Here is a 24195-nt window from a genome sequence, read left to right as displayed (position 1 = left end):
CTTCTTCCTCTCACACCGCCTGTCAAGCTTTCCACATGCATAGTTTCAGTCCAGGACTGTAAAAGAGCAGCTTTGCACGATTACAGTTCAAAATATTTTTTAAAGTTTTCATTGTGTCTTAAAGCAGATTTGGTTCTTTTTTCCCCCCCTGATTGGCTGCCTCTTACAAGACGCATCCCTTCACTGATCTCCGACAGAGCCAAGAGAATATAAAAAACGAAGTGTCAAGTCTAAACTGGACAAAAATGCGGCTAATAAAATCAATGCTTACAAGCTGTGAATTTTATAACCACAAAAAAAAAAAAATCTACAGATTAACATTTTTGTCCATTTAAAGAGAAAAAAAAGTAAAGATGAGTTATTTCAACCTCTTTATTCAAAAAGGCATGTTTCATTCTCACACCTGCATCCAGATCATTACAATTGATGGAAGAACCTTTGACTTGGAAAAAATCAAATAAAATCATTGCATCACATGATAGGACGCTGCGCTCGTGTTAGGCAGCAGCCTCCATCGTCCATGTAATAAATACACCCGCTGACGTGCAGCTCTGGAAACAACTTTTTTTTTTTTATTAAACTTTAAGGCCTGTGCTGTCCCTCTCCACACGGACTCTTGGAGCAGTGTTCTAACAAAACCTCATAACAGAAAGTCAGCTTGGAATATCTGTAAGAAAATGAACATGGCAGATTCGAATCTAGGGAAAGTTTGGTGTACAGAAAGAAGTGCGCCAATTTACAAGGAACATTCAGAGTGTGGAGCGGCTGTAACCCGCAGAGCCTCCTGCTGCTCCTGCCAGCTCAGATGATGTTTTTCTAAATTCAGGAGAGGACGAGCAGCGAGCGCGTTTGATCCCGGTACCTGCGGAGGGAGACTCAGCCTGATATCTACAGAGTGCGGTGGGATACGTGACGGGAGATCAAAGGGAACGAGGCCTCAGGGACACCTTTTGACATGCAGACAGCAGGTACTGCAGACAAACAGCTGGGTGCATTACTGCTGCTGCTGATTTCTCTTCATTGTTTTCACTGAGAGCAGAGGAGACTTTCAAATGGCTATTTAACAACAACACTGGCATCAGCAGCAAAGCAAGCACATTTCTACTGACCTGAAGGTGGGAGGGACCGCTCTGCGTTCTGCAGCGCTGATCCCTCCCACATTCGTTCATTTACTAATTACAGTCAGCTGATTAAAAACTGAAGGGTACAGATATGTTCGGGTCCACCTGCTGGGCTGCGGCTCAGCATTACCATTTTAGATAATGTAAACAGCCAGCTGATCACACAGATTGTAAACAAATCACTTTAAAACAGAGCTGGTGCATCCTGGGAAATGTAGGTTCCAGTATCTCTGGAGTCTGAACAGGATCTAGAGATTCGGGGTCAGATTTATCACAGGGCAAATTGGTGATCACAAAAATGTGCCAGTGGGAGAAAAATTGTGCATGTGATCCAACACTGAGCTAACTCTGCCAGCACCAGCATCTTACTGAGCAGAGCACACGAGATAATATCCTCTAACCTGAATAACATAATCACAGGGTAACATGTTGGTTTCACATCAGTGAGAAGCAGCTGAAGGAGAAATATTAAGCTCTGATAATGTGGACCATTTCCTCCGGTGGAAACCGATGACGACTGTGGAGCGAGATCCAGAGAACCTCATAAACCTGACATCTGTGTGTGATGGCTGGCCTTTAGGATACACACAACAGAACAACTCAATTATTTACCAGGATGCATGTTAGTGAAGAGTTACTGTGCCACCCTGTTTCCGTGTATGGACAGCCATGCTGCAGGACGCTGCAGGCACTCATTAACAGAAAGATGATGACTGTCAGCCGCCTGCAAAACTCCATATTTACATTCAGTGACACCTGAACCACTAGGAACAGGAACACGCTTCAGAGCTGACTGAATCACATTAATAAGTTTTGGATGTGATACTACAGAGAACTAAAAAAACAAAAAAACAACAACAGCGGAGTCAGTAAAGTTAAGCTTTGGCACCACACTCGCAGCTTTAAGCCATCCACCTGTGCCTTTAAATAAATTCTGCTTGTGTGATTCGTTGAATTCCTCACGCCGCTAATTTTTTACTCTGAAGTAGAAAATCTTACACAAATGTGGGGAAAGGGGGAAAAATATGTCTTTGTGCCTCTTAAAGTAAAATCATGAAGCTGCATCCACACATGGACGATCTAGACATGGCAGAAAAAGTTGGCAGGTCAGGGGGAACCCTTTCCTCGACTTTGATATAAGTGATTGAAGCGAACAGTGGGGAGAGCGGAGGATACCGATGTTTGACATGTGACAGTATATTAGAGAGTCGCCTTGAAAGCAACGTGTGGCCAGTGAATCGCTCCCTGTGTGGATGCAGCTCAAGCCTGAAATGTGGCCGTAAAGCTTGGGACAGCCGAGCCTGTGGTGCTCAAATTGTGACTTTGCTTGTTTTTAAAAGTAATTCAACCCTCTGCGCCATCTTTGTTTACAACTGTGTTGATCTGGCATGCTGATGAAAATTTTAACGCACTGTAGCAAGTGAGAATTAACCTAAAAATGAAGGCGTGCTGTCGGCGCAGCAGGATGATGTTAGATGAAAGCGTACTCTATCAGTCAGTCTGGGTTTCAGTGCTGACAGAGTTTCTGTATGTGTGTGAATGATGCGATGCATAGAGCAGCCCCAAGCAGAGTCCCCTGATGAGGGACGGCTAATCTCTCTCACTCGGTCCGTCCTCACTCCCCAGCACGTTCAAGTACAAAAAGAAAAGTGAGTCAAAGGTCACAGTTCGTCAGGTTAAATCCAGCGTGGAGGAGGCTCTCAAACTCAAACCCGTTCTCTATCTCTTCCTCCTCGACCCCAGCATCAAGTCAAAGGTCGGCTTGGGTTCAGCGGGATCCTGGGCGATGCTTTCCCAGCCTGGGCGTCCAGGTGAGGATGCTCAAGATGATGGCGGGGGCGGGGCAGAGAACCTCTGCTGTTCCTTATTCAATCTCGATTGGTGGATTTGTTTTCTCCTTTTCTTTCTTTCTTTTTTTTTTTCTTTTTTTTACTGCTTGATTTTGTTGAGCTGTGTGTGTCAGATTCGTTTTCCTCCCTCCTGTCCACAGTCTGCCTCTGTAGGTGGTGGACCTTCTATAAAGATTTCTTGGTGAGTTTCTTGCCCTTCTTCAGGGACAGCTTATTCTTGACATATCCGCGCTTCCTCTTGGCCGTCTGTAAACAAAAGAAAATGACACGTTCAAGTAAAAATTTATGATTTTGTGTGCAAGTTTGGCTAAAATGTCCGAAACAGCGGTGAGCTGGAATGGATGTGGGGACCTTTTTAGAGCTGTACTTCTGCCTGTTGGCGTCGGTGCTGCGCAGCTTGTGCTCCACCCGGTCTCTGTTCTCCAGCTTCTTGACCTTATAAATCCTGACCAGCCAGTGCTCTGAAGTGAACGCCTCTTCCAGGTGTTTCAGTTTGATGTCCTTGTTGCCGATCTCGGCGTTGCGTGTCCGGTCAAAGCCCGGGGGCGTTCTGAAGTCCAACTGAACAGGAAAGAAAAGCATCATTTAACTGAAACACTGACATCTCTTTAGTTTCTGCGAAGTAGAAAAAGCTCCTTGACGATGACATACCTGCATCTCTCCAAAGCGGTAGTAAGACATTTTGTACATAAGGCAGTTGAGCAGGGTGGGGGAGCCTGCTTTGTCCACTCTGAACTCTCCTTGGGGGGTAAAGTAATCACTTTCCTGGGGTGAGCCGTGACAAAAGGTGGAGAAAGAAACTAAATTAAAGAAAAGAACGAACACGTGTTCATATGTAACCAGAGAGTGCGAGACGGTTCCCTCACCCTGATGTCCCTGGGGTGCTCCCCCTCTGCGATGCGCACCATCCACAGGAACTTGTTGATGTCATCACCTGAGTAGCCAATCACCCCTCCGAAGATGATCAGGACATAGTCGACATCCAGCGACCTCATGATTTCATAGGCTGCAGTCTCATTGGACGACATGGCTTTGCCCACCTGTCAGAGCACAAATACACCGCAGGTTAGAAATATCACACTTAAGCTGCCTCACAGACCATTTACACTCATTAATCTAACACATGTCTTTGGGCTGTGGGAGCAAGCTGGACTCAATATGCACCACAGAGAGCAGCCATGCTTAAGTTTAGGTAAGGAAGATAAATAGAAGCTGCACAGATACAACCGCTGAAAGCAAACTATTCCTTTTCCTCAGAATGTCACAGTTTTGAGATTAATGTCAGAATTCTTTGAGAAAAGTCGGAATTCTAAGAAGAAAAAAAAACTCCAAAAGATGCCCGGACCTATAGAAACCATTTGTTGGCAAGAACAGCAGTAAAATGGTTCTTGTAGTTGGTCAGTGGGTTTGCACACATCTCAGGGGGGATTTTGTTCCACTCCTCTTTACAGAAACTCTAAATCATTTTAGGTTTCTTGGTTAGCTGCTTGGAAACTCAAAGCTTCAGCCTCCTCCACAAATTTCTATAAGACTATAAGAAATGTGCTTCTTCTTTAACCACTCCTTTGTTGCCTTGACGCCATGTTTTGGGTCATTGTCATGCTGGAAGACTCGACTATCATCGTCAACGTTCTGGCTGAGGGAAGGAGGTTCTCACTTGCCTCACCCCATGAGGCAAGATCTTGAACAAAGCTCCAGACCGAGGGCGGAAGAAATATTACATGACCATCAATTTCTAAATAACTGCACCAACAGTCATCTGCTCAAAGCTTCTTGTTGATGGTATTGTAGCTCATTCCAGACTCCTGCAGGTCTACAATCTTATTCCTGGCCTCCTTTGACAGCTCTTTGCTCTTACGACGGTGGAGGAGAGGTTGGAATGGAAGAAACCGACTCCTGATTTCAGCATGACACACATATCAAGTGTTGTAGAGAATCAAAACCCAGATTTCACTCAATGAGATGCAAATCAATTTATAACATTTATTTCATGTTTTTGTTTCAAGATTTCTGGCTAATATTCTGTCTCTCTTCATAAAAATCTAAACTACCATCATTTATTTGTGAGCAAACCTGCAAATTCACCAGGGGATCAAATCATCAGTTCCCCCACTGCAACTTAATGTCTGCAGCTTATGTAAAATACAGAAGGGAAATAAACCAAACATTTTAAACCTAAAATAATTAGTATTTTCTTCTGGTGGTCGGTTTAGGCTCTTCAGCAGAATTATTCAGCAACAACCCAGCAGCTGTGTGGAAATGATAGCAGAGAGTTCACAACCCAGAGTGACCTCGAGTGGAAATACTCTGGATTTCGGTCAGTAGACAGCAGGGCTGTGAAACCTTAACTGCTCTTACTGAATAATGAATAAGCAAGTGATAAAAGCTTCATGCACTACAGGTCCCTCATGGGCTGTTGCTGAGGAAAAGATATTGTTGTTGTCCTTGTTTTTCATAGCAGAGCTCGCTCTGGGCATCCAACGCCCATGCTGTACAGCTTCATACTCTGTGTACTTGTTTATCTTGTAATGCAGATCATTTAAGGTCTGTTTATATTATTAAAAAAATAATAGTTGTGTGTCTGTGCTCTGGATCACATATGGATGCAATCCACAAAGTCAGCTATTTGAATGGTTTGAACTTATTGATAAGAAAGAACTTATATGTCTGTGAAGGTTCTCAGTCATCCAGGTCTTATAACTAACCCTTATAACTAAGAACTTATAACTAACCCATTTCCAGTTAGAGAAACTGTTAGGTGACTTAGGTTTTAGGTAACTGACTCAAGGAGTAAGTCAGGTTTTGCTGCTTTGATTTAAATCACCATTCTCAGTGCGTCTTTGTAGCGGTGCAGCACTGAATCTGTGGAGTGCCTCTTTCACATGTACAGTATTAAGCTCTCTGAGTGTTTTGCAGTGCAGTGAACTGATGCAGTTGCGTCCACATGGTGGTGTCATACACCAAGACAACACATCAATACTCAGGGCACTACGAGGGCTGACAAACATCCACCAGAAGTTGTGTAACTAAGCAACCATCAGAAAAAGAAGGGTAAGAGAAAAGAAGTCGGGAATACATGAGTAAAACAAGACAAGGCAGTGAATGCATTTCTGACAACACTCCTCTACAAACACACGACCAAGCAGAAGTGTAAACTCTGGGAGTGACCCTTCAACCCGGATTAGAATTTCCTGGCAATCATTCCATGGCTTAGACTTAAAAGGGTAAACTCAAGCCTGCTTTTCCAAACCTGAGACAGGAGATAAAGGGGAACAGGCAGATCAGCTCTCACCAGTGCTATATGACTGTTGTTCCATGTGTTGTTGTCAACCAGCGTGGTCCTGTTGGCCATGCCTGCTATCTGGTAGCCGTAGTCCCACCACGACATCACTCTGGCATGCTCGTCCGTGTTCTGCCTCAGCCAATAGTAGGCCTCCCTGAAATCGTCCAGGATGTTGCGAGAGCTGTTGGGGACAGTTGCAGATATGTTAATGCTCCTATGATGTTGGGCCTGAGCATAAGCGTTTCCAGCTGATTACGTTTATTTTAGAACTTAATTAAATTAGCTTTGCCTGATCTGTAATTGAGAATAATGCTTATTGATCGTATACAGGGCTTGGTGTGGCCCATTAATCCTCTGTCTGATACTAGTGCTTTTAGCTCCTTTCCCTTTAAGAAACTCTTCTGATTGGCTGCCCCTTGTCAACAGCAGGTACATGCTCACATTCAGAGCTGTGGACCCAAGATAAACATGTTAGAAAAAAACTCAGTAGTTATTAGAGTAGCCTGAGCTTTTGGCTCACAGGGGTTACTTGTATATACACCAGCCATAATTATTTGAAACCTTGGCCATGTTTAATATGAATTCAATTCAATTTTATTGACAACAGTTGCCTCAAGGCACTTTATATTTTAAGGTAAGAACCCTAAAATAATAATCAGCGTCCATCACTGTAACAGCATCAACTCTGACAGGAAATAAGTACAAGCTGGATGGGTCCCCCTTTAAATCTTTGCCTCAGAAACCAGAATGTGCCTGACAGTCTCCGTTTGACGGCAGTCTGTTCCACTGAGTGTGCAGCACTCTGCTACAGTGTTTTCTGATAGAAAGAGGAGTGACAGCATGGAGCCGCTGAGCAAGGAGCTTTGCTACGGATTAAGACCGCCTCTATTCATTTAAAGCATGAAGTGAACAGTTTCAGCAAACAGAACTTAAAAAAAAAAACAAACAAAACAAAACAAAACAAAAAAAAAATAAAAAAAAAACACAGCACATCTGGTAGGTAGCTGCATGTGGAGCCAAATGTTTTAATCCACTTAAGCCCACAGAACTGAAAGACAAAATAGAGAGTAACCTCACTGAAAATATGATGACAGCATGGTCTGTGTAGAGAAGCTGCTGTTGGATTTTTAAATGTCACTGCTGTAAGAGGTGCAAACAGTGCTCGTACATTAGAGTGAGGGTAGAAATGTCAAGGGCAGATCTCTAAATACACGGTTACAGCATGGAGGGGAAAAAAGTATGTAATTTCAGTGAACTGACCCTTTACAGAGGGGCCAACGGTACAAGAATACTCTCAGCTCTGCTGTAAACAGCTCAAACACAGAGAATAGTTCCTCCAATCACAGAGGTCCTGCTAAGCCAGAGTCCTCACCCATCGTGGTTGTACGATGCCAGCACCACACTGGGGCTGGAGTAGGCGTTGCTGGTGACCCAGGTGCAGTGGACGGCAAACATCATGAGCAGCATCAGCATCAGCATGGTGACTATGGACTTGATGTTGGGGCCGAGGCCCTCCTCCGCCTTCTCTTGCTCCGACACATGTTTGCGCACCTTCCCAGCCTGCCAGGGAGAAGCCGAGTTAAAGGTTACTGAAACTCCATCAGGACATGTCCACTGTCCAAACGAGCTGCTAATATACTAGAGAGTTATTTAATAGTCCTCGCAGAGAATTCTCAGGCAGACAATTAACTGTTGTAGCGCTTTTATAGTGTGACATTTAACAGCACCCTTCAGCAGACCTGTGATAGGTTGGTGATGCATTATTCCCCACGTATCGATTTGGAGGAAAAGCAGCAGAAGGATGAGGAAAACATTGGACGCGAGTTCTCTTTGTTTCTCCTGAAAGGTTAAAGGGGGAGGAGGAGCGTAACAGCTACAAACTGCAGTGTTGTCACTTCAAACTTTTTATGATAAATGTTTCCCGTAAACTTTTACCCTCTGATCCATCCAGCAAGTGGTGCACACACAAGGACTAGAACAGGACAGAACCTTTTTTTTTTTTTTTTTTTTTTTTTAAAAAAAATCGGTGATTTATTCTGCTCCCATTTTCATGCCTCATATCTGACTCAAGCTTTGAATTCTAAAACGAGGAAGGTCACACGACAATTAAAAGAGACTCATGATCATTTCCAGCTCTTTAGTTTGATTCTCTGCATGATACACAATCCAAAATAATCCTTATTTCTCTAACATGTTTCTACACCACTGTTCATCCCACTCTGAAGCATTTAGTTCACGTTAGCACAATGACTCCAACAGAGGTTAAAAATCAAGCTGTGCATTTGTTTAAAAACTTGAACCACTACTTTTGGCCACTTCAGGGTGTAGAGCAGCTGATGGCAGCCTTGGATTTTAGCAGCTTATTTCCACATCCAGCTAGAATGAATACGCGTTAGCATTCATTTTCCTTTTCACTATTTTAATTTGAACAAATTCCTGAAAAAATAAAAATTAATTTCTTGTTTAAAATGTCTTTAAAAGCTTTCACTATGTGAATCATGTCCACCCATTGATGGAATGCCATTTTATTCCTGCGTAGTACCTTTAAACAAAACAATGACATCAAAGTCTGTAAAAAATATTTTGTGCAGGGAACACACGATGACCCCTGACCTTGTCATAAAGGTTGCCGGCATTCTTCCTGTCGTCCTCGTCGCTGCTGTCCTCTGCAGGCGGGCTCTGCCTTTTCATCTCATCGCCCAGGTAGTGCTCAAAGACGCTGGAGAAGGCAATGGCTGACAGCATGCACACCACCGGAGTCAGAGTCAGCATCAAGCGTACCATCACACCAGCAAAATATACGGCACTGATAGCATACAAGGCCACTGTGAAGAGAAGCAGAGAGACACGAGGAGGTCAGAGGTGACCGCAATGCAACAATCCAAACTTGACGAGTTTCATTAAGTTTTGCATTAAAGTTCCAGTAGTCACTTTAATGGGACCAAGTCACTTTACATCTGCAATGCATTTGCTGTTTGATAGCGACCTGAAATGGCTGCACTTCTTTTCTGTGTTTATTACAGGGTAAACCTCACTAATAGGTGGAAAGGAGGTCAAAAGGGGGGGGGGGCGGGGACAGCAAGATGAGTAGAAACAGAACAGCAGAAAGACGAGTACAGCACAAAATCAAACACAAAGCCTAATGTGCATGTGTGGCTTTATTCATGGAGTGCAAGATCAAAGCCTATCTGTGGAGTGATTAGGAAGGAACAGGTAGAGAGCAACAAAAAAAAAAAAAAAAAAAAACTGCCAAGGGAGAGAGGAGCAGCGAAACAAGTAAACAACAAAGTGGTGCAAGGAAGAAAGTGCAAAAACCAGCCGGGGGAGAAAGATGGACTTCAAACTGACAGGAAGGTCTCTAACCCGATCTTTTATGTTTCCATATCAGCAACAGAGATTTAATTCTTCTCAACCAGGAACAAAAACTATGATCTAAGCAAGCAAGAGGCTGGTGTTAGCAAGTTGTGAGTTTCAATGTTAAAACAGTTAAATTAGCACCTCTGAAAGAGTCCGTCACAAATAATGCACTTTGTACGGTCAATGAAAAACTTATTTGAACCTCAGCTGATTTTGTCTAATTTCACTGGTCGGTTTATTTGAACAGTGAGAGACAGAATAATAATTAAAAAAAAAAAAACAGGAAAATGCATTTCAAAACATTTATAAATTTGCATTTTCAGGAATTTAGTAAGTATTTGATCCTCATCAATCAGCAAGATTTCTGGCTCCCAGGTGTATTTTATACTGGTAACAAGCTGACATTGGGAGCCTTCTCAGCTTGTTAACTGTATAAAAGACAGCTGTCCATAGAAGCAATCAATCCATCCAGATTCCAAACTCTGCACCATGGCCAGGACCAAAGAGCTTTCCAAGGATGTCAGGGACAAGACTGTGGACCTACACAAGGCTGGAATGGGCTACAAGACCATCGCCAAGCATCTGGGGGAGAAGGTGACAACACTTGGTGCGATTATTCGCAAATGGAAGAACCATAGAATAACTGCCAAGCTCCCCCGGTCTGGAGCTCCACGCAAGATCTCACCTTGTCGATAATGAGAATTGTGTGGAACCAACCCAGAACTACTGGGGAGAACTTGTCAATGGTCTCAAGGCAGCTAAGACCACAGTTACCACGAAAACAGTTTGTAACACACTACACCATGAAGGACTGAAATCCTGCAGTCCTTCTGCTGAAGAAAGCACATGTACGTTTGAAGATTGCCACTGAACATCTCAATGATTCAGAGGAGGACTGGGTGAAGTGTTGTGGTCACATGAGACCAAATCGAGCCATTTGGCATCAACTCAACTCACCGTGTTTGGAGGAGGAAGAATACTTCCCATGACTCCAAGGACAGCATCCCCACCAACAATAGATCCACCAACCATTCGACTGGTAGATGACCTGCTCTACCACCTGAGTCACAGCTGCCCCTCAGTCAGGCAGAAGATTTTTGCTTTATTGGATTGAATTGTCTGCGCTTCTCATGCAATGTTCCTTCTCTTCCTAATGAACTTCACTGTCATTCCCTTACCTGCCAAATTTTCAACCAATCAGCATTGGACTCATAGATATCCTCCTGAGAAACAGACTATTCATTTACATCCTCTGTAATGGTCTGTGATGTACTAAATAGAGGACAATTTCATTGATATCTGGTGCGTTTGGGTGGCCTCTGTTATCTCCAGAGAGGCAGGAAATCACAAAAAAAGTTCAATGGGAAGATTCTTTTTTCATCCGTTTTCAGGAGGATACGATTGCTGTTAAGGCAAGTGCTGAATTCCCAGCCTCTTTGTGCAGTCACAGAGCTGTGTGAGCAGACGCCAACACAAGACCACAGTCTGCATAAAATCAAGACCTTTTGTACAAACGAGATTGTCAGACTTTGGGACCTCGCTGGATTCTGAAAGGTGTTTGTTGACACGATCAACAAACAAGAAGAATAAATGAATCCAAAGAGATAAATTAGTTCTCTGCCAAGGCGAGAGCTCAGGCAGAGGGCTAATTAATGTGTTCAGTGTCTTTTGTTTTTCTGTCTGCAAGATTACACAAAAACTAACAAGGCTGGATCTTCTTGATGGAGGGGTGGAACGTGGGCAAAACAAGAAGCCATTAAATTTTTGGTGCAAATGCGTTTTACACATTAAAACTGCAAGAAAGGAGAATGGCCTTGGCAGAGGGTTGTGCTTTCACAGCGTCCCTTCTAGCTTCATTATAAGCATTTCCTACATCTGCACCATTTTACACACTACTTTTGTGCAAATGTTCTTACCTCAACCACAAACTATGCTCTATATTCATGCTGATACAGGAGACACGATCAGTTTCCAGTGTTAACTGTTTAATCATTAATGTATCTAGTGCTCACGGTTGTGCAGACTTTACTTTGAAATGAGACAGTTCTAATTAAATAACCACAGCACAGATTCATTAGAACCAGGCTGGCATCCAAATTAGCAGAAGAGACCGAGGTGCTAAACTCCCAATAATGTCAGGAGAAGATAATGATGCAGAATGAGAAACCGAAAAGGAGACAAAGGAGAAGTGATGCAGTCTAAAGAACAGAAAGGTGGAAATGAACATGAAGAGGCCATCAAAACACACACACACAAAACCATGATGACTGCTGCTCAGGAATAATTATATGTGGAGCCCACACACTGTGTGTACGTGACAAACACTGCTGAGCTAGCTGCTCCAGGACAACTGTTATACAACATACACACATGATTCTCTTTAAGTTGTGAAGTGAAAATGTTTTTCAGGAAGTAGTCTATTAAAAAAAGAAAAAGAAAAAAAAGAAAAAAAAGATTAATTTTGGCCGCTCTTCTCTTCCAGATGTTCTCGGGCATGTGTGGACAGCTTTGAGTGCTGCTGCTATTTGGAGATCACTGAGTGGAAGCACCGTTCAGTCCCTTTGTACTTGTGGCTCTGTTAATGCGCTGGATCCTCCTCCAGGCTGTCAAACCTGTGAATGTTTTCATTTTGAGGAAGCGGATGAGGAGTCAGGGAGGCGAATACGGTGAATACAGGTCAGGTCATTTCAGCCATCAGATCGAACTCGGACAGATGCTCTCAGGTTACAGAATCCGCTGAATGCCGAAGGAAACAAGAATTCTCCTGGTTCCATTACTGACCTCATGTGCCGCCTTATGGGCTTGGACACCAAACTGACTGGAAACTGCCACAGCTACAGAGCAAGCTCTCATCACAGCAGATGCCTAACACATGAGGTGGTCAGTCTGAAGCAGGAGTTGAAGTTTCCTCTTTGAGCTTTAATGCTGGCGATGAAACTGCAGAGTGCACAGGTTCAGCTGAGAAGGGAACCAGTTAGAAATCTAAAAATAGCAGATTCACTGAACAAAGAGGCCCCGAACAGGACATCACCACTTTTAAATCAGGTATCATTTTGGGTTTTTTTTAACTCACTGCACTTATTCACATGACCAGTACCCATGAAATGATGATACTGTGCTAGTTATAAACACGTCAGCATGATTTCATGCTGATAAATAATGCTCAACAAAACATGAAACTCCTCTTTAATTGTGAGAAATCGCTGCCAAAAAATGGCTGCACCCCAAGAAATCCTAAATACAGACCGACAGCGGCTGGAGTCACAGTGCAGAGAACATGGTTACTGTGTTTTCATCACCTGACAGAGGAAGATCAGGCTGTTCTGTTACTCTGAAAGCTAAGAATGTCTGATATAAACAGGCAGTCAGAAAGAAACGTGATTACTTACGATTCCCTTGTTGCAGTAACTGCATACTGATTTTTTTTTCTCTCCAATGTTTGAGTAAATCCAAAAACAGTTTACAATCCAATCAATCTCACCTCAAGGTCTGCTTACTCAAAACCCAGCTCTGAGCAACGGCTGGCACGAAAAGCACTTTTCTAGTCTTAGGGCCTACTCAAAGCGCCACTACAAGCTATATTCACCCTTTAACCCATATTCATACAACCCATTATTTTGCGCCCTTAGGCACTTCATCCATGTTGCATCCACACCTGGACAGTGGGAGAAAGACTGAGTTCTTGGAGAAAATGTAGACATGCACAAGAAGACCCTGCAAATTAAGACTTGGAACAACATGAGAGCAAATACAAGGCTCTGTGCCAGAATTGTGGTAGAATTAGATTTGATAATAGATTATGTCTTACTGATGTTTTGTACTATACAACTGCACATGTGCAGACAGAGACCAGAGACTTCATTTACATTCTAGCTTAGCAACATGGCACAAAAAGAAGCTTTGCAGCAAAGTTTTTTATTTATTTACTTATTGTTTGCGTCAGGCTTTTATACCCTGGCTCTCTGGAATGGGTCACTATATGAGCTACAGCAGTCATCATTCTGGTTTGTTATGACTCAAAAAGCTCTGACTGATCCATCAGGTGCCATCCAACTTGGGAACAAAGCAGACGTCTCCCATCCCCTCCACAGTGAGGCAGGCTGATAACCGAAGGGTCACAAAACTAAGTAAGTTGTGAGCTAGTACCACTGAAAGAAAAAGATGTATAAGAAGACAGAATGTGCATTTTTATAGATGCAGCAGGGATCTGCATAATAAATGATTTAATTAACATAATACCTGAACATGGTAGTGCCTTTCTTTCCAATAACAAAGACATTTCATTATAAACTGATGAGGAACAACATACAAAATGCAGAATGCAGAAACACTGGGGGAAGAATGATCTCAACTCCAGCTGAGAGCAGAGGATGTGACTGAAAGCTCCATCAAGCCCAGTGCAGTTTAATCTGTGCTTTTATTGCTCAACTAGTAGCTTGATGCTCACCAGTGTAATGCACTCTATATTACCAAAGTGAGAGTTCCTGCATCAGAGTGATGGGTTTTATTGAGCTTTTAATGGTAAAATAACAATGAGTAATCCTGGGACTGTCAGATTGGGGTGATATTCATTTATCCAGAGCCCAAATTCCACCTGAGTGACAGTTACATGAAAGCCTGAGTGCAACGCTGAAAGCTTTCTTCTTTGTCAACAACATCTCAGTAAGGGGCACTCTAGCATTTGACTGGATCTCAACGGAGGTGGTAAGTAATGAAGTACAAAGACTTCATGACTGTACTTAAGTACATTTTTCAGGTATCTGTACTTTACGTTAGTACTTAATTTTCTTTTTACTTTCTACTCCTTACATTTTCTGTGTGCTGCTAGCCAAAGTTCCAGCTGCTGTATTTCACAGCACAGCTAACTTCACTCAGAGATGGAGAAAGATAAAACAGTCAGGACAGGAGAGGAAGAAGAGAGCTTAGATTTAAAGGCAGACTAACTGTGTTATTTAATAGTTGCATAACAATCCTCTGCAGGTTAGTGCAGGATAACCAGGTTAGTTTGCGGTACTGATGGATTTAAAATAAAGAACAGTGTGTGGCTGGTGCACAGTGACTGTGGTTTATGGTCAGAGTTAGGTTACATTAAGTGTAGGAGAGATTCATATGGATTTTTAGTTGATGATGCTTAGATGAATTCACTGAATTCCACCTTTATACCATCTAGAAAACAGAGAGCATAAACGGCGTACTGTCAGTGTAGAGCAGGGGTAGGCAACTCTAGGACTTAGGTGCCGGTGTCCTGCAGGTTTTAGATGTGTCCTTGATCCAACACAAAGAGGATGTGTAGATATGTAGAGGATGGACTTCAGCCAGGACAACTCATGAAACATCTGCTGACATCTGGTTGAATTGTGTACATCCACAAAGAGCAGCAGGTCAGCTGATCACAGCCTGTACACTAAGAAAATCTACTGAAGCTCTCAATAGAAATTATTGTGAGTGTAATTCTTTTCCCCACACTGAGCCATTACAACTGATTTTAGGGTTCCACACCTGCTGAATCCACTTTAACGCCTGACTGTACTCAAGTTCCTGTTTAGAGGCCTGTACTTTTTTACTTTTACTTGAGTAAAAAAAGTTGAATAAGTACTTCAACTTTTACTGGAGTATTTTTTAACAGTAGTATTTGTACTTTTATTCAAGTACAGAATGTCTGCACTTTTGCCAGCTCTGGATCTCAGTGTGTGAAGACTAAAGAACAGTGTTTGCTCCTCAGTGAGAACTTTGCTACTGAAGCCACAGAAGTAAAAAACACATTCACTGGACTTTGTGAGCCTGCAGATATCGACTCAATAAATAGCAGAAGGCAAACTGTGGTGCACTCTGAGGTCAGGATTATTGTGCAACTGTCTTGTTAGGGTGAGCACTCATCCTCAAGTCAAAAGACAGCTCCTATTTAAAGGTGATGGACACTAAATGAGCCTATTAAAAAGGGACAATGTTTACTTGAGCTACATAAATGATATTAATATATTAAGTACTTTGTCATGAGTCATCTTCTCTAAATGAGTTTGATGAAATTCCTCCACATTTGAAATACTTAAATCAGCCTTGTTAAGAGTTGCATCACTCTGCTAGCGTTTATTTGTCAGATTACCATTTCTTATTGTTTGCAGTGTCAGAAAAACTCAAAGAGAAACAGACTAAAAAGCTTCCAGAAGGGATTTGATGGTTATTTTACCAACCAGCCATCAAAACTCATCTGTTACAGCACTACACACATCGATGGCTCTCCAGTGCATAATGGAACCTTATTATAGCTATTCTTTATCGCTTTGGCACAGTCCTTGTAATGTTTCTGAAGTTCATCTTCAACAAAACGGCTCGCGCATGAAGACAAAATTAGAGATAATCTGAAAAAAGATGGAACTCGCCTCAAACTTTTTATTTATGCTTAATGTGCAAAGTGTGTGTGTGCTGATGAAAGAATGTGTCTCTGAGGATAACTGACTGCTGTTCTGCACACTAAATCACAATCACAGGCGTTTACATTCTCTGTAGAGTAAAAGGGGCATTTACCTTTACGTGTATTGTGTATATATTCTTCCTCCGGTGGTCACACAACACTCTAAACAGCAGATACAGTAACCGGAAAGTGAACGTATACACAGCACTGCGCAAATTCTGTAGCTCAACACCATCAAAAACCCATGTGCATCAGTGTGCAACAGTACATCACCGTAAGACAACAGAGCTTAGAGGACATCCCGTAGCTCCCTTTGCAGCTTACAGGTCATGCTTTTAGTCAGTTTACCAGGGAACACCGAGCACATCCACCTTCTGTATACTCCCACACTCTGCTGTCTTCTTCCTGCACCTCCCCGCGTATTCTTACTCCCTATCCTTTTAACAATCCTAACAACAACTTGATAACTGCACAGCTTACAATTACACAGCTGGTGGCCAGGCTAGCTAGCTAGGTAGCGTGCCAATATGTTAACAGCTGGGAGGAGCTCTGAACAGACTCAAGAACAGTAAAGATGGACAGAGGATGAAAAATAAAGAGCAGAAATCCACCAATAATTTTGCTTCTTTTCTGGTTGCTGCTTCAATGCTGGACTTTTACACCAGCTCAGACAGCTCCTACCCTCACCATTACCAGGTGAGATAAAGATTAGCTGTTACTCAGGGCTAACAGGTGGTTTTAGCATCAACACAATCACCTGTGCCAGCAAGTTTGCAAGAATAAGTGAAAAAGGAGTCTATTTTAAGTGCTTCTGTGGAAAGATTAATGCTAATGAGCCATATGTCTCCTTTAAAAGTGGCAACAAAAATAGAAGATTGACTTCAAATAATTTACACTGTATAATCCTGACAGAAGACAGAGTCATTTTAAACCAACACACAAAGGCATTTCACTAAGAACGAGCCATGACGAGTGCTCCACGTTTTAGGGAAGAAAAATATTTATTCTGTTCTTACCAAAGACACGTTCATCGTTGATGTTCTTTATGCAGAACCAGAGGCCTGCTGGGAAGGTGCAGACGAGGATGTGAAGATCAAAGAAGAAGGACACCCAGGTGGTGGGCTGGTGCTCTGATACCGAAGCAATGATTGGAATGTGGATCTTAGCATAGCTGTGAAGAGCGCAGGAAATAAAGCAGTTAATAAAAGGAAGTGAAAAAAAAGGGGGTCTCTATAAACTCTGTATGAACTGGTGTCAGTCAGAAAAGTTAACATCCATCCGACTCATTCTAAAATAAAGTGACTGTGTTGATGGTGAACATGTGAGAGCTCATGCAGACAACAGAGAATCAGGTTTGGCTGATGTCAGTTATCTTGGGTCCGAGCGTGACCCAATTAGTTTTACTGCACTGCAGCAGAAAACGAAAAAGATTACTGAAGCATGTACATACACACGCACACACACACCCATGTGCACATTCACTCAGTGAGAGTTTTGCAGTTTACAGCTGATGCTGCAGTCTGGCAGTTCTCTGTAAGCCCAGATCTGGGAGCAGAGAAGGGGAGCATTATCTGGTTGGGATTTTATGATGGGGCAGGGTGACATGCTGACTTGATTAGCCAATGGCAAAAAAAAAAAAAAAAAATCTGGGAGCTAGAATGAGCGGGGAAGGCAAGGCTACAGCATTTGCTATGCTGTAATGCATTTAATTTGGCTTAAAGGTGAGTATGCTACTTGAAAAATGCAGTGATTTCTACAACTGAGTGACAACTTTTGTCTCTCTGCATGAGAGAGGAAAAAAAACAGAACAAAAACACACATGCTGTGAGATGGAGCAAAGCTGAATAAATGAGATTTTCATGGTAAATCAGAGTGGAATAAATCTGCTGTGAAACTGACTGACTGTACCTGCATCCCCAGCATGAGTAACTGTGCTACTGCAGAGTTTTGGTGACTTACCCGGTATCCCAGAGGGAGTAGAAACGCCCACTCCATGGAGCAATGTAACCTGAGAAAGAAACACACAACATCCATATGAACTTAGGCACAATGTACTCACAAGTGCAACAAAACAAACAGGCCAGCATCCACAAACGGCTGTGGACAGTCAGTGATCTGCGTATTCTGTCACACACCGGTGGAACAATTAATTAGTCCGCTACGCTCCTCCTGCATGTATCGATCATGAAATTACTCTCTGATGTGGGCGGTGCAATGATAAATGAGAGCACGGAAACTAATCACCGCTGTTAGAGAGCCAGCAGGTGGTCCTTTTCTATGCAGATAATAGATGGGTGCTGCTGTTGTCTTACTGATTCCAATCAGAGAGCGCTATTGCTTTACACGAAGCATCTCAATGACCTTAGATGAGGGCTGTAATTACCTGGCCTGCACTCAGTATCCAAAGAAGACCTAATGGCACTAAGGGTTCAGGTGATTTCGGGTACAAAGTAATAAAGCACATTCATCAAAGACTCTATTAAAGTAGACTTGCATAATTTACAGGTCAAATCAATCCTTATGTATTCTACATTTATCCCATTTTTTTTAAAACCCTGGCTTCTGACTGGCTGTCCTTTGCAAGAAGAAGGTTTGAACAGCAAGTTGGTGGGTCTCTGCACGTCCATCAAACTTACAGTATGTGTAACATAATAGGACGTGCGTAAGCCCACTATAAAGAAGCTGCACAGTGTCTTTGATTACATAAGACTCCTGAATAAATAAATATAATGTATGATTACATTATTAATTATATTTCTGTGACATTTTAATAAGGAAAGCTGCTGTTCCTTTATTTACATACATGGGGGTCACCACAGAGGGCAGCTCCGCATGTTTGATTTGACAGATTTTTAAACCAGATGCCGCTCCTGAAACTTTCACTTGTTAGGTGAACATCTTTTTAATATTTCATGTAAGGATCCTACGATCTTTTCTGGGATCATAATTCATGCAGAGGTAAAGCGTCATCTGTTTTCTTACAAAAGTTCTGACTTTTTTGTTAAGCAGACAAACATGATGCTGGCTTTGGCAGATGTTACATTTGAAGAACATGTATTTGTCTTGTTTAGGCTCACGAAAGATTTACTGTACTGTATCTGTACCGTTCAAACTCTAAGGTTAAAGTCCTTTGGAGAACTGAGGCATACATTTAAATTTTCTTTTAAAAAAAAAAAAGATCTACACAGATGTTCACTCAATAGACTGATAGAGAAATAACATCCAAAGTTTATAAAGCTAAATGTGTGGAACTAAGATTTGGAAAACGACATCTCTGCAGAGGATTGGAAACCATCTGATGTGGTGAAGCCATGGGAAGCAGCTAAAAGTACCTTCAGGGGAACTGCATAAAGGGCAAGTCAATCACACTACAATGCAGTTTTTGGTCCATTACATCTTTCTTAGTGAATCTGAATACATCCTAGCGGTCCCCTTTCAACAAGGTTACAATGCTCTGAGAGGACTGTTAGAGGTACTGATTTCAACTGTGTGATCATTTGAGGTTGTTTTTAATGGTTCTTCTGAACTGACAAGCGTTCCAACTTTTTTGTCCATCCCATTCACACCAACTGAGATCCATGAAGTAAGAGAGCCACTTCCCCGTGTAATGCCATGCGCTTCAACAGCACTCTGCGGCACCGAGGAGAGTGACAGCCTAATGATATAGTGAGAGATTTCTTAGCCCTGATGTGTCAGAACAGAGTGATTTAGAAAAGCTCACCTGTGCAGCGCAGTGCATTTCAGCTGAATGACCTGCCTATTCACTTTCATTCCAGTGCTGATTACAGTTCATCCGTAGAAAGCAGAACTATTATCTCTGACAGAGTAAAGGCTCCATCATGACAATTGCCATCACAATCACGTTTGCTCAGTCGTTCTTGTGTCGTTCCTCTCACAGCATCATTTTTTCCTAATAGCGATGGACTGTGTAATAGGACATTACTTCCTTATACCGCTCACGAAAAATCTCAGACTAACGCTGACGCGCCATGCAGTTCTGACTTATCATTACCCTTTGGAGATATGTTAAATGCTGCACACACATGGAATTGAGTGACTAGCCAACTCAAGAATAGCTTCTGTCAAGTCTTAATAACCATGTCTCGCCATGAAAACGGAAAAATTATGTAATTATAGGATTACTTGCGTAAAAATCCACCCCTGTGTATACAGTCACATGCAGTCATAAGGAATCCACAACAAGACTGTATGGGAAAATGTGCCAAAGACTGCAGCTGTATGACACATTCTGCCCCTACTCCCAGCACAAACTGAAAAATGTTGTGAAACTGCACTGCATATAAGCATGAGCTAGGGAAAAGCTAGTTAAATCACTTTTGAGCAAAAACCCCAAAGCTTTAAGAGAATTTTACACTGAGGAGTCTCTACATCCAGTTTGTGCCCCAGTGCCCACTGAGACCACTGTCACAGCTCTCTCCAGGCAAAGAGCAAGACTCTGAACATCCAAGTAAAAACCTGCAAGTGCAAGACCAAAAAGAACCAGAAGATTTGGAAATAAAGTGAAACTATTAGTGTTTTGATACTTTACTAAGCAGAAGCCAAATATTGTGCAGATTTTCCCAGATTTTTTGCTCTCTGCCTGATCATTTACACAGGAACGTGTATATCCTGACAGCAGAAGGTCCATGTTCACAGTCTGCACTGACACCTGTGAGGATCAATGGTTGAATGGACAATCAGGAATGGGGACTGTGTGGATTGAGACTGTTGTAAAAGTGAACAAGTGTCATTACAGTGGATAGGGCTCTGCCTTCAGACACACACGGTGTGTTGGTGCAACTTCCATGATCAGTGACACCAGGGGACTGTCTTCCCATAGGAAGATACAGTATTTAGAGAACCAGGGGCATCAATGTTATGAAATCTTTCTGGAGTGACTGCATATCCAAATTGTTAACATAACATAGGATGTTCTCAGCACTAAAAAAAACCTAGTCAGACTCAACTTTACTGTATGTCATTTCTCTGCTTCTCTCAACATTTTTATCCATCTTTACTGCACACTGTCAAATAAAACAACCAGCCTTCTAATAGATAACCAACCTGTGTATGTCAGATAGATGACAGAGAGAAAAACAACTCCAGCAGCCAGAGAGACTCCCAAGAAGAAGAGAGTCTGGAACTCCTGCCTGGTCAGTCTGTCCTTTAAGTACTGCAGGAAGGCGTAGACCTGTAGCAGCACAAACACACCTGCAGAGACACAGTGCAAACAAGAAATAAACACAACCAGAAAATATATGCAGAACTTTGTTTAAAGTCACCAGAAGAGAGGCAAACTGAGCAGTTGCATCTGACAAAATAAAAATAAAGCTGCAGATAATTACATCTTTATTTAGAGCACGCAAAGCAAATGCTTCCATGGAAATGAGCAAACATCATGGGCAAGACATGCACTCAATCTACACTTCAGCCTTCACAGTAGAAATCTAGCTTTTAGCATAATGTGCAGTGTTTGACGAAGTGTGAGAGTAGTGCAGATTTTTTTGCAAGTATAAAAAGGATTCTGTTGAATGTTAGAAAACCTGACTTGCTCCATAGCTTGGCAGTAAACATATTCCAGGCTTCCAACAATACTCTCCATCCTTACCCCAGGTGACTGGTTACTGACCTGCTGCGGCCATGTGTTCACTGGTCCTGATTGGCTGAAAGCCCACAAATGGGATCTGCATGGACAGGACGAGGCCGATGATGTAGAAAGTGCTGTAGGCTGCAGGGAGAAAACAACCAGTTAAGACCAGATGAGCACAGTCAACTGTGTTACATGTGTTTACTTTCACTCACATCAGTCTGAATCTAATCCAGTCAGCGCACTGGCCAACTGATGAATAGATTCTACTAACAAGTGCAGCGTGTACATGCAAAGTCTATCCGGTTCCTCTGAGCCCCACATTTACTGACAGAATCCTTCACTGTACTGATCATATAATCATTGTAGTTTATTTTAATTCAGTCCCACAAATTCCATGCAGCTGCACAAAATACTCATTACAGGACTGCAAACCACCACAGCTGAAAACAAACCGCTATTAATCAAACCACATCCTCTGATTTCCCCTTTTCTTATTTTTCCTCTGAAACTAAACTTTGTATTTGCGACGTATTTTTATGTGTCATTAAGAATCAGTGCGCTCTGGGCAACTTCCAGTATAAGAAGTGGGTAAGCAGAGGCTTTCATTTGAGCCGTTCACAATGACAGAATGACCTTTCACTGCAGAAACAACACTGTACAGATCTCACAGATGTAAGTAATTCATCACATAAGATAACACACCATTTACATCATACAGAAAACCTGAACTGGACAGAAGGACCTAAATTTGGCACATTAATCTTAATAAAAAACTTGTTCCTGTTTAACATGTACGAATGCATCTGTCGCAGCAACTGTGTTTCTAATTACCAGAGACTTGGGGAGTGTGTTGGTAATTTTACAATGTGAATAAATGAAACAGAATGGCTGTGATTCGACGAAAGATTTAATTAGAATGAGAAAGATGGAGCCTGAGAAGAAATGGTGTTTGTGATTTTAGGAGAGCTGCAAACAAACCCAGAAAAGTCCTTGATGCTGAACACAAGAAAAAGAAAGAAAAAAGGCCTTTAGAGCCTAAATTATGACTGACAGTGTAAGAGCGACTAAGCTTGAGAGTTCAAACGAGTTACACACTTAGGAGTCAGCGGCATAACCAGACAACAGGCTGTAAAACCATTTCAAATAAGCGCTCAGGGGTCAGACACACTGAAACAGAGCTTCAGTAATAAAAGCCTCCAAACAAGTCCTGCTAGTTAATAAAAAAAAAACTTCCACTACACAACCAATTAAACAACAGGCTAACACGCAAGCTGAGAATGTGCACTTAACTAGATCCATCTGACTACATGTTTCTATACACTGAACATTTATTTGAAGGTGCTAAATATTTGTAAGGGAGGGGTGTCCAACATAAGGCCCATGGGCCAGAATCGACTGGCCAAATACTGGCCACCGAACAGCTTTGGAAAATGTGTAGTAGGACCAATTTTAGATTTAACTGCCCTCCCCCATGGCCATCCACACCATCTTATATTAAGATATCTCAGGAAATAAATGTGCAGTTGGACTTCTTTATACTGGCAGAAAGGAGAGTTTCCCTGGTCAGGCCCATTTAAGATCAAAGTGTGCCCACAATGTAAAAAGCTCACTAACACTGGAAAACAACAAGATGTTGGGGGTTTGCCTCATTCTCCTCCGAGCTCGTTTGGTGGCCTGCCATCACCGACTACTGCCTCATGTCACGATACTGTAGACTCTGCAGCTGCACATAATCACCTACCTACAGCCTACTGTGTGGGTGTGTCTTGCTTTCTCTACTGCACCTTAGGTACACCCCTCGACTGCACTTAATAATTAGGCCAGGGGACACTTGGGGACAGGGACAGGAGAGCTTCAGAATGGCTCTGTGGCTGTTAATCCTGCTCTATGGAGCAAAACCTTCGTGTTCCTGTTTCAGACACTGTTTGACATTTTTAGAGCCAAATAACCTCAAGTTTGACCTAATCTGCAAAGAAGAGGACTGTAGCTCATCCAGGCATTTATATCTTTAAGGCATACATATTTTAATCTATGTTTACCATGGCTACACTTTTTACATTTGCAGTGAATCCATAAAGGAGGTAAGAGTGACATTTCTTGTACCAAACTGACTGAATGGACAGGAAAGAAGAATCAGTGATGTCCTGCACAATGTTACTTGAAGCAGTTGATGTATTTAAATAGAACATTAAGTGAATTGGTGCTCTATGCCAGGAGAAAAATTAATGTGGTTGTCACTCTGTAACAATAGCAAGGATTCCAATTTCCACTCAAGCCTCAAAAAAAGCACATCCAAGGGAAGGGGGCAGGGGTGTGTAGAGGGGGGTGGTTGGGTTCTACACCAATTTGTGTATGAGAAAGGAATCAAACATCAGCCCCCCACTGCTGTCTTCACAAGCTGGCATGATTATTATTGCTGTTGCACCGAGAGATGTCTCACTCTGAAAGGAAAAGAGACATACACTCAGTTTTCTTTTTAATATTCAAGCTGCCTTGACCCAACTGAAGGGAACAAAGAGGAACAGGAAGTTCAAATGTATCCAATCAGAATCTGTATATTTCCTCTCTTCCTCTGGCAGTCA

General features: G+C 42.3%; 1 protein-coding gene and 1 long non-coding RNA gene across 2 annotated transcripts in view; one reads left to right on the top strand and one right to left on the bottom strand.

The window, feature by feature from the left end:
* Positions 1–358: 358 nt before the first annotated feature.
* LOC100702212 (dolichyl-diphosphooligosaccharide--protein glycosyltransferase subunit STT3B) overlaps positions 359–24195 on the bottom strand; it is a 77026-nt gene continuing 53189 nt past the window's right edge. Inside the window, exons 6-16 of the mRNA XM_003453839.5 lie at positions 21653–21751; positions 21088–21234; positions 17983–18031; positions 17040–17194; positions 8868–9079; positions 7627–7814; positions 6264–6435; positions 3838–4011; positions 3623–3736; positions 3323–3532; positions 359–3217 (exon numbers count right to left, since the gene is read on the bottom strand). Of these exons, the coding sequence (XP_003453887.1) occupies positions 3137–3217; positions 3323–3532; positions 3623–3736; positions 3838–4011; positions 6264–6435; positions 7627–7814; positions 8868–9079; positions 17040–17194; positions 17983–18031; positions 21088–21234; positions 21653–21751 (1601 nt within the window). The 3' untranslated portion in view covers positions 359–3136. The remainder of the gene's footprint in view (positions 3218–3322; positions 3533–3622; positions 3737–3837; positions 4012–6263; positions 6436–7626; positions 7815–8867; positions 9080–17039; positions 17195–17982; positions 18032–21087; positions 21235–21652; positions 21752–24195) is intronic.
* Positions 4020–9034, top strand: LOC112848217 (uncharacterized). Its single transcript, XR_003222224.1, has 2 exons — positions 4020–6022; positions 8846–9034. It is a non-coding gene; the product is annotated as an uncharacterized LOC112848217 (long non-coding RNA).

The sequence above is a fragment of the Oreochromis niloticus genome, linkage group LG11 (genome assembly GCF_001858045.2).
Source record: "Oreochromis niloticus isolate F11D_XX linkage group LG11, O_niloticus_UMD_NMBU, whole genome shotgun sequence".
Classification (NCBI taxonomy): domain Eukaryota; kingdom Metazoa; phylum Chordata; class Actinopteri; order Cichliformes; family Cichlidae; genus Oreochromis; species Oreochromis niloticus.
Note: the sequence above shows the minus strand (reverse complement) of the source record. Positions and strands in the feature narration are given on the sequence as shown.